General features: G+C 38.3%; 3 protein-coding genes across 3 annotated transcripts in view; 2 read left to right on the top strand and 1 right to left on the bottom strand.

Annotated features, from left to right (window-relative positions):
- Positions 1-7,435, top strand: part of slc22a31 (solute carrier family 22 member 31) — a 28,850-nt gene extending 21,415 nt beyond the window's left edge. Inside the window, exon 10 of the transcript XR_009132220.2 lies at positions 7,217-7,435. The gene's annotated coding sequence lies outside the window, so the exon portion shown is untranslated. The remainder of the gene's footprint in view (positions 1-7,216) is intronic.
- Positions 399-6,882, bottom strand: dpep1 (dipeptidase 1). The gene is made up of 10 exons (XM_078795636.1): positions 6,738-6,882; positions 6,506-6,632; positions 4,140-4,272; positions 3,916-4,066; positions 3,741-3,810; positions 1,397-1,573; positions 1,207-1,291; positions 1,064-1,139; positions 854-989; positions 399-621 (listed from the first exon to the last, which is right to left on the bottom strand). Exons 1-10 carry the CDS (start codon positions 6,848-6,850, stop codon positions 424-426), a joined length of 1,266 nt encoding a protein of 421 aa, XP_078651762.1. The 5' UTR covers positions 6,851-6,882; the 3' UTR covers positions 399-423.
- Positions 7,436-9,023: 1,588 nt separating the features above from the next.
- sult5a1 (sulfotransferase family 5A, member 1) lies at positions 9,024-15,056 on the top strand. Its single transcript, XM_058089773.2, has 6 exons — positions 9,024-10,006; positions 11,852-12,060; positions 12,138-12,264; positions 12,327-12,424; positions 14,443-14,623; positions 14,822-15,056. Exons 1-6 carry the CDS (start codon positions 9,856-9,858, stop codon positions 14,959-14,961), a joined length of 906 nt encoding a protein of 301 aa, XP_057945756.2. The 5' UTR covers positions 9,024-9,855; the 3' UTR covers positions 14,962-15,056.
- The last annotated feature ends 217 nt before the right edge of the window (positions 15,057-15,273 follow it).

Below are 15,273 nucleotides of genomic sequence, written 5' to 3' on the forward strand. Positions count from 1 at the left end.
GCAACCCAAGCCAAGTCATGCAACTCAAGTCAAGTCATGTCATACAAGTCATGTCAATGTCAATACAAATCAAGTCATGCAACCCAAGCCAAGTCATGCAACTCAAGTCATGTCATAGATACAAGTCATGTCAATGTCAAGTCAAGTCATGCAACTCAAGCCAAGTCAAATCATGCTCAAGTCACATCATGCAAGTCATGTCAATGTCAATACAAGTCAAGTCATGCAAGTCAGATCAAGTAATGCAATTTAAGTCAAGTCAATTTCTACTGCTGAAGCTGGCTTGGCTTCATCAGTGTTCTAAGACAACCTGAACATTCCAGTTGTGATTGACTCAATGCCCTGAGAAGACACTTAAAGCAGCCAAACAAAATTGATCACTTTTCATCAGCTCAACTTGTCCTTGTGGAAGTGGCAAACATGCTATGAGGTTATCAGTGGGACGATAGTGTGCAGAGCCACTGATAAAAGAAAAGACATAACGCTCAGTGAGTGGACAATTCCACCGTTTCCACCGTCGTCGCCGTCGTCATCATCGTAGCTTGTCCTACATGGGTTCTTCACCTCACTATTTGGGATCGGGACATCATCAGGTTTATTGCTGCTCAGAATGTCACGGACCTGGTGAGAGACAATCAGAGTGTTGGTCTCCATGGCATCAAACTTCAGGACATTCCATAACTAAGTCATCACACTCCACCACCATTCCTGCTGCATATATGCAGTGTTTTACACAAGATGACTTTTTGGACTTTTATGAAGCTGCGCTTCTGCTGACGGTCCAAAAATGACATTTCCATGCACAAACTAGATTTGTATGTTCTGTTTTTTTCAATATTCATCCATCACAAACCTCTTCAGCTCGTTTGAGTACACGTAGCAAGTTGTTTCCAAGAGCTGCTTTGACCTCATCATCAGACCAGCCTCTTCTTAGCAGCTCAGCTACCAGATTGGGCACCTTGGACACGTCCTCAAGACCCTCTGGAAGTCTGACATGATGGGTTGGAGAACTCATTTTATGTCATCTCATGTGAGATCTTACTCTGAAGTGCGCGTGAACTACCTGGTAACGCCATCGTAGTCCCCACCAAAACCGATGATGCCGGCTCCGCCCACTTTCCTGATGTGGTCAAAATGATCTAGATGAAAAGATATTTTTAAACAGAATAATAAAGCTTGTGGTTGCATGATTGTATTATATTATACCGGCAACATTGGACATGGTGGCGGTCTGGCTACAGGTCACGTAGTCGTTGTAGAAGTTCACCATGACTATTCCTCCACTTTCATTCTAGACACACACAGAATGTCACATGACAATAAAACTTTGGTCCATATCGTGTCCATGGTATCTCTCTGTGGATGTTCTTTGTACACATTCTGTTCTCACACTCACCACTCTTCTGAGAACATCATCAGGAACGTTCCTCTTGTGTGGACAGATACTGAATGCAGAGGAGTGGCTAAAGATGACGGGTGCCTTTGACATGTCCAACACTTGGTTCATCACTCGTACAGTCACATGAGCCAAGTCGATCAGCATTCCCAGACGGTTCATTTCTGCAATCACTTGCTGGAGGTGCACAAAATTATTTTTCATTTTACTATAGATTCATTTTCTACTGCTTATCTTCACGAGGTGCTGGAGCCTATCCCAGCTGTCTTCGGGCAAGAGGCGGGGTACACCCTGGACTGGTTGCCAGCCAATCACAGGCCACATATAGACAAACAACCATTCACACTCACATTCATACCTATGGACAATTTGGAGTCACCAATTAACCTAGCATGTTTTTGGAATGTGGGAGAAAACCCTGCAATGCACGAGGAGAACATGCAAACTCCACACAGAGATAGCCGAGGGTGGAATTGAACCCTGGACGGTATAATATAATTTTCTGAAGGAAACTGGAGTACCCGGAGAAAACACACATGCACGGGGAAAACATGCAAACTCCGATGGTGGAATTGAACCCTGGTCTCTTTGCTGTGCCGCCCCCTTGCAAAATTAGTATTTTAGTATCAGTATAAATTAGTAATTAGTATTAGTATTGTTTATACACCTTTTGAGTATTAAGTTGCAGTGTGATGAATCGAGTGCTGTTAGCTGAGTACCTGAGGAAAACCCACGCATGCACGGGGAGAACATGCAAACTCCACACAGAGGGTGGAATTGAACCCTGGTCTCCTAGCTGTGCCGCCCCCTTGCGAAATTAGTATTTTAGTATCAGTATAAATTAATATTAGTATTGTTTATACATCTTTTCAGTATTAAGTTGCAGTGTGATGAATCGAGTGCTGTTAGCTGAGTACCTGAAGAAAACCCACGCATGCACGGGGAGAACATGCAAATTCCACAAAGAGATGCCCGAGGGCGGAATAGAACTAGCTAGTCTCTTAGCTGTGAGGCCTGCGTGCTAACCATTGAGGGCCTGACATTGCTCTAATTTAGTAGGTAATCTGTCTCAGTATGACCTATTGACCTCTTCCGTGTATGCATTTTAGCAAAGGACTCAGTATTTTTCCACAGCACCTATGTACATACTTTCAGCTGGTCTGATATGGAGGTTAGTGTTTGATGCAAAATCTTGTTTCTGACTTTTTTTTGTGTTTGGACAATTTGGAGTCGCCAATTAACCTAGCATGTTTTTGGAATGTGGGAGGAAACCGGAGTACCCGGAGAAAACCCACGCATTCATGGGGAGAACATGCAAACTCCACACAGAGATGGCCGAGGGTGGAATTGAACCCTTGTCTCCTAGCTATGAGGTATGCGTGCCAACCACTCGACCGCCGTGCCGCCCACATGAGCTACCAGTAGCTCCTAAACACTTTCCAATTAGCTCTCCTAAGACTTTATTCATTTACTATCAAAGCTTATACCGACTAAATTAAAAAGTGTTGTTCGCAGTAGTCAGAAAGTATTTTGGGAGTGTGACCAATCACAGCGGAGTAGGCGTGTCTGGAGGCAGGCCGTGGGTGGAATAAATTAAAACAGACCGTTTTGGTGGGAAGCACAAATCCAAGGAAATACAGCTGGAAAAGGTGCAGATTCTGGAAAATCTAGAATGTTTTCTGCGTGGGTTATTGTGTGTAGCTGCTCTATAGGAGTCCACAACTCAATACAAAAGAAAAAATATTTTTATAAAATCTAAAAAAAAAATCTAAAAAATTAAATTTTCTAAAAAATATCTTTCTAAAATATGTCTTTTAATAATATCAAAAGAACTAAATAATACAATGATAATATAATAATGTAATTTTCTATTTCTTTCATTTTAATTAGTTTTTCAAATTTAATTAATTAATTAATTAATTTATATTTTTTCCCATAATGTTTTGACTTTAGTCTTGCAAAAAAAATTCTGATAATGTGACTTTATTGTCCTAATTATTTTTTAAAAATGTGTGTTTTTTTTTTCATTTTGTCTCTTTTTCATTTTGCACTTTTTCGTTCAATTATATTTTCAGAATATAAATAAACAAAATTGTATTGTATCGTTTTCAGGTGAAAACAGCAAAGTATTTTGTCGTTCTCACCCTTAGTTAAGATAAAATTGCAGGACACACATCCACTCACACACACATTGACACATACACACAATTTATAGTAATTATTTATAGTAATTAGCCAACATGCATGTTCTAAGACAGTGGGAGGAAACCAGAGTTCCCCATACCTCACGTAGAAAAGTAGATCTTTACATGTACCTTATACAGTATATTCCTTGTAGACTGACCTTGCCAAATGGAGATAGGCCGTTGTGTTGAGATGGTTCGACTCCAGTGTCCACACGCCAGTTATCGGCCCTGATAGTGAAACCATTTCCAACATGTAAAAGCAAAACAGCCAATGAATGGAGAAGATGAGACCAGACAAGAAGTCCATACATGATGGACCAGGGTCCAACCTACCAGGGTGTGTTGCAGGAGTGTGTGAGTGTAAGGTAGCGGACCCCCAACTGGTACATGGTACGCAGAGTGCCCAGACTGCTGTCAATGGAGTGGCCCCCCTCAACCCCAATCAGACTGGCCGTCTTGTTGAGCTTGAACGCGTCCATGATGTCTGCACGTAACAAAGAAAACAGACTCAATTTTCCATGTGGATTGTCGTGAAAGTTGAGGACAACGTTCCGAACCTTGGCTGCTGGCGGCAAACATGAACTGGTTGGGGTATTTGTGACACATCCTGTGGATCACATCAATCTGCTCCAGTGTTTGTCTGACGGCGTCTTTGTACTGAGTGTCACAGGGTACATAAGCCGACCAGAACTGGAAGAGGGTCAAAGGTTGATGTCATTATGGGCCATCATATTCCGTCATTACATAAGCGTCTTCCCGCTCACAATCACATCCTTAATCCAGGATTATGGTACCAATTTACTGCACTGATACACCCCAAGTAGCACTGGCACCAATAAAGTACAACACAAAGTACACAATAAGGACCAAAACTGTAGTTTCAATGATAAAGGTCAACATCCCCATGAAAGTTTTTGATTTTGATTAGTTTCATATGTTTAATATTCATTTTTCATTTTCTACTGCTTTTCCTCACGAGGGTCGCGGAGGGGTGCTGGAGCCTATCCCAGCTGTCTTTGGGCGAGAGGCGGGGTACACCCTGGACTGGTCGCCAGCCGGTTGAGTGATTAGCACCTCACAGCTAGGAGACCAGGGTTCAATTCCACCCTCTGTGTGGAGTTTGCATGTTCTCCCCATGCATGCGTGGGTTTTCTTCAGGTACTCAGCTAACAGCACTCGATTCATCACACTGCAACTTAATACTCAAAAGGTGTATCAACAATACTAATACTAATACTAACTTATACTGATACTAAAATACTAATTTCACAAGGGGGCGGCACAGCTAGGAGACCAGGGTTCAATTCCACCCTCTGTGTGGAGTTTGCATGTTCTCCCCGTGCATGCGTGGGTTTTCTTCAGGTACTCAGCTAACAGCACTCGATTCATCACACTGCAACTTAATACTCAAAAGGTGTATCAACAATACTAATACTAATACTAACTTATACTGATACTAAAATACTAATTTCACAAGGGGGCGGCACAGCTAGGAGACCAGGGTTCAATTCCACCCTCTGTGTGGAGTTTGCATGTTCTCCCCGTGCATGCGTGGGTTTTCTTCAGGTACTCAGCTAACAGCACTCGATTCATCACACTGCAACTTAATACTCAAAAGGTGTATCAACAATACTAATACTAATACTAACTTATACTGATACTAAAATACTAATTTCACAAGGGGGCGGCACAGCTAGGAGACCAGGGTTCAATTCCACCCTCTGTGTGGAGTTTGCATGTTCTCCCCGTGCATGCGTGAGTTTTCTTCAGGTACTCAGCTAACAGCACTCAATTCATCACACTGCAACTTAATACTCAAAAGGTGTATCAACAATACTAATACTAATACTAACTTATACTGATATTAAAATACTAATTTCACAAAGGGGCGGCACAGCGAGGAGACCAGGGTTCAATTCCACCATCGGAGTTTGCGTGTTCTCCTCGTGCATGCGTGAGTTTTCTCCAGGTACTCCGGTTTCCTTCCACATTCCAAAAACATGCTAGGTTCATTAACGACTCCAAATTGTCCATAGGTATGAATGTGAGTGTGAATGTTTAATATTAATAATAATAAATAATAATAATACATTTTATTTGTATAGCGCTTTTCAAAATACTCAAAGACACTTAACAGAAAAATGGAGTCGAATAAAAGCAAGTAAACAGAGTAAAAGATACATTAAAATACAACATTCATTCGTTAATACACAGTTAAAACATGTGAAAAAGTGGGGCGGGGCACAGCAGTCAGATATAAAAAGTTAGACATTAAAAAAAAAAAAATTATATATACTGTCCAGGGTTCAATTCCACCCTCTTGCATCTCTGTGTGGAGTTTGCATGTTCTCCCCGTGCATTGCAGGGTTTCCTCCCACATTCCAAAAACATGCTAGGTTAATTAATGACTCCAAATTGTCCATAGGTATGAATATGAGTGTGAATGGTTGTTTGTCTATATGTGCCCTGTGATTGGCTGGCGACCAGTCCAGGGTGTACCGCGCCTCTCGCCCGAAGATATGAGGAAAAGCGGTAGAAAATGAATGAATGAATATTATGAATATTATACCGTAGATGCCAGCTAGAGGTATTACATAAATTATAAGTAAAAAAACACAGATTGTCATGAAACTTTGTGGGTCGGTAGTACATGTGTACAAGGAAGTACAGATTCAATTTTTGTGCACATTAAAATGACAATATGGATAAAGTAGTTTCAATGTTTGTGTGGTACCTTAGTAGGTTTTTGTGTGTACTTTTCACCCCTACCCACGCACACATGTGGAGAACATGCAAATTCCACACTGAGATTCAAATCCAGGTTTTCCTGATCTGGTGAACGGACGGATGTCCAACATGCTAACCACTCCACCACTGTGCGGCCAATGAAGTACAGTTAAAAATAGTAAATATTAGAATATACCTGCGCTCCCAGACGCCCTTTCTTTATCTTTGGGATGTTGGTGTGTGTTGTTTCCAGAGTGTTTAGATCGACTTGGTTGAGTTGGTTGTTGAATAGTTTCCGAAGTTGCCAAGGCAGGTCGTTGTGGCTGCAAAATGAGAAGAAAAAACTTCATGTGTGTACGACTGTACGTATTTCATAACAGCAATATGTCAGTATTAAGGAACGCTGACATGGAAAACAAAGATCTCACCCATCGATGAGCGGTATTTCCGACATCAACTTCAAAGCTCTGCTCATGTACAAGTCCTCGGCCGAGGTGACGACCCAACACATGAGAACCAAGACCAGTGACTCGGCGAACATCTTTTTTTACTTTGAGTTTCTGCTACCAAGCTGGTCGGCGATTGATTTCTGTGTTTTTCTCGCACGTTCTCATGTTTAAGTATGGCCCTTAGTGCAAAGCTCCTCCTCGGGTTTGTCTTGTCAGCTGTTAAACGCCACATGTTGGTTAATGTACAGTGAAGCTGCTGGCTGAACCAAATACATGAATTTGAACCAATGAACCTGACACACCCGCGGAAATAAACATCTTGTCAACATCATGTGATCTTGAAAACAATACAAATTTCTGGACTCGTTTATTTTGATATGATGAACTAAAAATCAATTGATAACTGCTGGTTTGTTGAAGTATTTAAGATATTTAATGATATTGCTTTACATCACCAGGCCACCTCCTCCAGTTCCAAGGCGTTCCCAAGCCAGTTGTGAGACATAATCCCTCCAGGGTGTCCTAGGACAGCCTTTTCCCCGGGTGGGAATACCCGGAAAACGTCACCAGGAAGGCGTCTCGATGTCTAGACTGGATGTCGAACAACCTCAACTGGGTCCTCTCGATGTGAAGGAAAGATGTCTCGACTCTGAGCCCCTCCCACACGACCGAGCTCCTCATCTCTTCAGGTTAGCCATATTTTAGTATTTTAAATGTTTGATGCCGCCATTGTGCGGCACTTTTATATTTTTCCTTTACATTTCCTCCTGTTAGCTTTCTAATCGTCAAAGCAGAACAGAGTCAAAAGTCAAATTATTTCAGGGGTTCATTTCATACCAAAAGGCCTTTTAAGGACTTTGTTTTTTATTTGCTGACTAGGGTGTGACGCCAGTAGTTTACAATATTCAACTGCAATACCTGAATTTGCAGTTATTCCAGTCATTACATTAAATCATTATCATAAAACCATATGAAAAAAATGGTGATATTTTCACTCTTTGGGAAGTAAATCTATATTCATATATATATCTACATATCTATAGTCAATGTTCACTACCCTTCTTTACTTTATTTGATCACTTTAATGCCTGATACAACTCAAGGTACATTTGTTAGGACAGCTATAATGATGGGCTGCACGGCGACCAAGTGGTTAGTGCGCAATTCTCAGTTCAATTCCACCCTCGGCCATCATTCTCCCCGTGCATGCGTGGGTTTTCTCCGTGTACCCCAGTTTATTCCCACATTCCAAAAACATGCTAGGTTAATTGGCAACTCCAAATTGTCCATAAGTATGAATGTGAGTGTGAATGGTTGTTTGTCTATATGTGCCCTGTGATTGGCTGGCGATCAGTCCAGGGTGTACCCCGCTTCTCGCCCCAGAAAAGCTGGGATAGGCTCCAGCATCCCCGTGACCCTCGTGAGGAAAAAGTGGTAGAAAATGAATGAATGAATGAATAAAAACAAAACATACACATATGAAGCCCTCTAAAAATATGTATGTATATACATGCTGTGATCATCATGTAATAGTTGTAGTATCTTGCCCTATTTTGATGATTTAAAACACTACCCAAATTTATTTTCTGAACGTATTGATACATATACTTATGCTAGTTCCATCAACAACTGTAGCATAAATACATTGACAACATTTACGATGTCCTCTCTCCTTGGAATGGCTGTGTCTTCCAGCACAAGACGTGTGCTCCAGTTCTCAGGTAAAAAATGCTGACGGCAAACCAGCATCTTGTAGAGAGCTAGGTGTCCACTCTCCAGTCTGTAGCATTGAGACTAGCGATTTCATGTTAGCTGCTACAATAATAATATTGCTGTAGCTTGGTTAATATACAAGTCATGTATGTAAATGGAACACTGTTGCTGTTTTTTTAGGGTTTTTTTTTAGGGCAATTGCGTCAAATTAGGTATTTCTCATGACGTCTGTTGTTAGCTAGCTCATATTAACTCGTTTTGTTATGCTACAATGCACAGAAAAGGGAAAGAAATATACGTAAAGGATTGTGAATGATGGGCAAAATTCCCCAAAAAGTGTAGTTCCCCTTTAAAGGGCTAAATAAGTTTGGCTTCACTGTTAATGTTAGTTTTAGTATTTTAGTAAGTTTAGTATACAAGATTGACCCCCCCCATATCTCACAGACCTCCTCCATCCACAAAATCCCCCGCGTCCCCTTCGCTCCTCAGACTCCAACCTCCTGGCACTCCCCTGTAAGACCAAGCTCCGAACCCGGGGGGACAGAGCCTTCTCCATCGCTGCCCCCACCCTCTGGAACTCTTTGCCCCATTCACTCCGTGCTTACCCCGACCTTCCCAGTTTCAAAAAACAACTAAAAACCCACCTCTTGAAATCTGTTTTTAATGTCTAACTTTTTATACCTGACTGCTGTGCCCCGCCCCGCTTTTACTCAAGTTTTAACTGTGTATTAATGAATGAATGTTTAATTTTAAAAATAAATATAAAATATATTATTATTATTTTTTTTATTATTATTACTTACTATGGTACCCGTTATGTCATTGTATGGTCATATCACCTCCTACTTCGGTACGAGGTGCATTATTTAAAAAAAAAAAAAAAAAAACACTTAAACTGTATTATGGAAAGCAGGAAGTGAACAAATGTAACAGTTACTGATTGTAAAAGTACCAGATGGAGGGGTAGGATTTAATAAGCTTTGCTTCTTCCTACTCCTTTTGGACATGTGGAACTGTGAACTGATTATGGGATGCATTCAATTGTAATCTGATGCATGTTCAAATGAAATAAAACCATTACCATTACCATTACCATTATTAGTATTTGTTAACTGTAATACACTGTAGTATTGACATACCAAGTTGGGGATAATCACACCTAAAGTTCGTGTCAGTTCTTGTACTTGAATTTCATTGGTGATTTCAGGAACTACCACTTTATGTTTCATTCACACTTCCTCCTTTATTTGGTTTATGTAGTCCTTTGGAGTCGCACACACACACAGAGAGAGAGAGAGAGAGAGAGAGCGAGAGAGAGAGGAGTGAACGCACAGCATCAAGACAGTAAGAACTAGTAAGCTAAGAAGAGTAGTTGACATCAGTCATGGAGTCAGATATGTCCAGGTTGGAAGTCACAGAGACATTTCATGGAGTAATATTTCCTGGATACCTACACAACCAGGAGTCTTTGCAACATGCTGTCACGTTCAGTTTTCAGGACACTGATATCCTCATTGTCTCCTATCCAAAATCAGGTAAGGACACACGAAACCTGGAATTTATGTAGGAACCAGCGTTGTGTAGTACTCATGTATTTTACTTTACTTTTTATGGTGGCACAGAATTGCAAAACAGTTTAGCAAACTGTGAAACACTTAAAAAAATTAACATTTCTGAAAATAAATTGAAATTAAATCATCAAGAAAAGGAAAAAATTTGAGGAAATATTACAAAATAAGTGGGAAAAAATTATAATGAATATATTAAAAAGATGGTTTAATAAAAGTAGATGATACTTGAACCTAAATAAAACTAAAATAATGAAAATATTGACATTCATTCATTTTCTACCGATTTTTCCTCACGAGGGTCGCAGGGGTGCTGGAGCCTATCCCAGCCCACTTTGGGCTAACAATTTTTCATTACAAAGATATTTCAAGAAAACAACCATACTGGGTCATTTTTGACCCACTTATGGAAGGTTGGGGTAGTAACAAAAAAACAAAAAATTCTTAAAATGTATAAAAGTTAAAAATTTGAATTACATTATATCAAAAAAATGTATTTTGAGGAATACCTGGAATATGAAATAATAAAAATTTTTCATTACGAAGATATTTCAAGAAAACAACCTGACCGGGTCATTTTTGACCCACTTATGGAAGGTTGGGGTAGTAACAAAAAAACAAAAAATTCTTAAAATGTATAAAAGTTAAAAATTTGAATTACATTATATCAAAAAAATGTATTTTGAGGAATACCTGGAATATGAAATAATAAAAATTTTTCATTACGAAGATATTTCAAGAAAACAACCTGACCGGGTCATTTTTGACCCACTTATGGAAGGTTGGGGTAGTAACAAAAAAACAAAATTTCTTAAAATGTATAAAAGTTAACTTAAAAATTTTAATGGCATTATATCAAAAAAATGTATTTTGAGGAATACCTGGAATATGAAATATTAAAATTTTTCATTACGAAGATATTTCAAGAAAACAACGTGACCGGGTCATTTTTGACCCACTTATGGAAGGTTGGGGTAGTAACAAAAAAACAAAAAATTCTTAAAATGTATAAAAGTTAAAAATTTGAATTACATTATATCAAAAAAATGTATTTTGAGGAATACCTGGAATATGAAATAATAACAATTTTTCATTACGAAGATATTTCAAGAAAACAACCTGACCGGGTCATTTTTGACCCACTTATGGAAGGTTGGGGTAGTAACACAAAAACAAAAATTTCTTAAAATGTATAAAAGTTAAAAATTTGAATGACATTATATCAAAAAGCCAATCACAGGGCACATATAGACAAACAACCATTCACACTCACATTTATACCTATGGACAATTTGGAGTCGCCAATTAACCTAGCATGTTTGTGGGAGATGGCCGAGTGGTTTATGTAGTCCTTTGGTGGAATTGAACCCTGGTCTCCTAGCTGTGAGGTCTGCGCGCTAACCACTCAAACACCGTGCCGCCCGAAAATACTGACATGTATGAGAAAATACAAATACATGGTGTGAACATTGAAAAATTGAATGCAAATACATTATTGGGGATCATAATGGATAAAAAAATATGAGCTGGAAGACTTCAATATTAAATAAAGTTTGTCCTTGATGAAAAATCCCTCCATACTCTTTACTTTTGTTTTAGCATATCTAACTTATTACTACTAACTATGTAGTAAAATGGAATTATGTGAAGTATTTGACTGTAACTTGTATGCATGTTCAAATAAAATACAACCAAAAACGATGGTCACATACAAATATGTAAATAGTTGGTGTATACTTTTGATCATATCATTTATATATGTCTTTTCCAACATTATGGTTGAATAATTTGCGTGAATGTCTTCACTCCCAGGCACCACATGGATGCAGCAAATGGTAACTCTAATCTCCAACAGAGGAGATCCACACGTGTCCCAAACGGTCCCAAATTGGGCTCGTACCCCCTGGCTGGAGCATCATTACAGCGCTGATCTTCTCCAGACTTTAATCGGACCTCGTATTATCACAACACACCTGTTTCATCACATGCTGGGCCACGCCCTCCAGGGCTCCAAAACCAAGGTGTGGTTAACTTTTATACACCAATTTGAAGAATAAATCACACAATGTGTACAGTTTGACTTTGTGCACCTCCCCAGGTCATTTATGTAAGCAGAAACCCAAAGGATACCGTGGTGTCTTTTTACCACTTCCACAAATTAGCCAACTTCCTACCTGATGGTGGCTCCTTTGAAGAGTTTTTAAACCAATTTCTGGAGGGCACAGGTAAGATCCCATTTGTGTCATACTAAGAGTAGTTGACGCTGACGATCTGTCAACTGTTTCAGTGCACTTTGGCTCCTGGTTTGATCATTTTAAAGGATGGACGAGCCAGTTAGGAGCCATGACTAATCTACTTCATGTCACCTATGAAGAGATGTCAAAGGTAAATCCATCATTGTCTTAACCCTTAGATTAGCACGAGTGACTGGACTCCACACTCTTCCATAAGTGGGTCAAAAATGACCCGTATTAGAATCAATGTGGTTTTAAGCCATTTTTGCCATTTTGGTTAGGAATAATCACTTATATGATATTTAGTATTATATTTAGGACAGGGGTCTCAAACTTTGAGACCCCCACCTTGATACCAAAGTTTAATGTTGAAATGACGCTGGGTACAAATAAATGCAGGAAATGATTTGGAATAAAAGTGAAAATACACGTCAAGATAAAGCATCTCATCAAACATGTTGTTAAAGTTACGACGCTGCTCCCAGATGGAACTGAGTACGATGCTAACGTGCTAATTGGGTCAAATTATTAAGTTATTATTAATAATTTATTAAGTTTTAAGCTAGGTTCTGGGTGAAGCCGGGCCGCATCAGGTTTTCAAAAAAAAAACCAAAACGCATTTATTAAAAACTGGAAAAAAAAAATCAATAAAAAAACTATCTTCAATGCTTTTGCTTCTGCTATACCCTACACTTTTTCAGTACTTTGGTTCCGGTTTTCCACACCAAAATATCTGATAAAACATTCCACTGTTCTCAAATATCTTAATTTTTATTTTTCTATACACAAAATAAGATTAAAAAAATAAATAAACAAATTAAGAATAAAGACAATAAATCAATCAATCAGTAATAAATAAGTAAAATAATAATAAAACAACAAATAAGAAAAAGGTAAGAAACCACATACAGTTGGTAGAGAAATTATTTTTTTCATATTCAAATGTACAGTATTAACAGTTATTTAACCTTTAACATGAACATTAATGAAACTTAATAATTTGACCCAATTAGCAAGTTAGCATCGTACTCAGTTCCATCTGGGAGCAGCGTCGTAACTTTAACAACATGTTTGATGAGATGCTTTATCTTGACGTGTATTTTCCCTTTTATTCCAAATCATTTCCTGCATTTATTTGTACCCAGCGTCATAAGCCTTTAGCTTCATTGCTAATCCAAAGCAAAACAGGGCGGGGTAACAGGGTAGGGTAACAGTATGGGCGGGGCAAAATCATGTTAATTGTGTCCGGTGTGCACACAGCTTTAAGCTGTCATTTCAACATTAAACTTTGGTATCAAGGTGGGGGCCTCAAACTAGCGTCTTGCGGGCCGCATTTGGCCCACGGGCCGTGAGTTTGAGACCCCCAAAAAGAAAAATTTCTTAAAATTATAAAAGTTAAAAATTTGAATGACATTATATCAAAAACATGTATTTTGAGGAATACCTGGAATATGAAACAATAACAATTTTTCATTACGAAGATATTTCAAGAAAACAAGCCGACCGGGTCATTTTTGACCCACTTATGGAAGGTTGGAGTAGTAACAAAAAAAACAAAATTTCTTAAAATGTATAAAAGGTAACTTAAAAATTTTAATTGCATTATATAAAAAAAATGTATTTTGAGGAATACCAGGAATATGAAATAATAACAATTTTTCATTACGAAGATATTTCAAGAAAACAACCTGACCGGGTCATTTTTGACCCACTTATGGAAGGTTGGAGTAGTAACACAAAAACAAAAATTTCTTAAAATGTATAAAAGGTAACTTAAAATTTTGAATGGCATTATATCAAAAACATGTATTTTGATGAATACCTGGAATATGAAATAATAACAATTTCTCATTACGAAGATATTTCAAGAAAATAACCTGACCAGGTCATTTTTGACCCACTTATGGAAGGTTGGGGTAGTAACAAAAAAACAAAAAATTCTTAAAATGTATAAAAGTTAAAAATTTGAATTACATTATATCAAAAACATGTATTTTGAGGAATACCTGGAATATGAAATAATAACAATTTGTCATTACGAAGATATTTCAAGAAAACAACCATACTGGGTCATTTTTGACCCACTTATGCATCTAAGGCTTAAGATGGATTATGAGGCAACGATGGCTTATTTAAATGCTCCTTTGCTGACTTCATGGTGTCTGTTAGGATCTACATGGTGCCATCAAGAAGGTGAGCTCTTTCCTCCAGTGCCCCCTAGTGGAGGAGGAGGTGAACAGCTGTGTAAGGCACTGCAACTTCAGCAGCATGAAGGAGAACAACATGATCAACTACACCCTCATTCCTCATGAGATCATGGACCACAGCAAAGGCTTCTTCATGAGGAGGGGTGAGACAATAAGAGAGACAAATGCTCTTGTGAGATGAATTGCCCAAGAAATACATCCAATGGGGTCCCTAAATGTTAACAGGTACCATGCACATATGCCCTCTAGTGGACAATATGAGTATGACGTCACCTGGATGCTAATAGTTGCTTTGAGTCTTCATCCTGTTGAGTGTTCATCCTACATACTGTATCTTCTAGGTGAGGTTGGGGACTGGAGGAACATGTTCACAGAGGAGATGAATCAACAGTTTGACAAGGTTCTGCAGGAGAAGTTGAAAGGTTGCTCTATTGCGTTTGTATGGGAAGTGGAAGAAGAAGAGATTGATGAACATCATTAAGTTTGGCATATTGAGCTTTTAGCTGACATTTCTCTTGTCCAAATATTCAGTCTTTTAGTACTTTTTGTACAACTTGTTCTCTATTAAGGAGCTGAACAGATGTATAAAAATAAAAATAAAAATAAAAATAAAAATAAAAATAAAAATAAAAATAAAAATAAAAATAAAAATAAAAATAAAAATAAAAATATATATTAATATTATTTATAATTAATAAGTAATAATAATTTAATGATTAATTATTCTTATTATTTTTCTTATTAGTAATAATAATAATAAATAAAAATGTTGTTCCATCCAAGATGATCCACG

This window comes from Doryrhamphus excisus, linkage group LG13, assembly GCF_037039965.1.
Source record: "Doryrhamphus excisus strain RoL-2023G ecotype Guam linkage group LG13, RoL_Dexc_Guam_v1.1, whole genome shotgun sequence".
NCBI lineage: Eukaryota > Metazoa > Chordata > Actinopteri > Syngnathiformes > Syngnathidae > Doryrhamphus > Doryrhamphus excisus.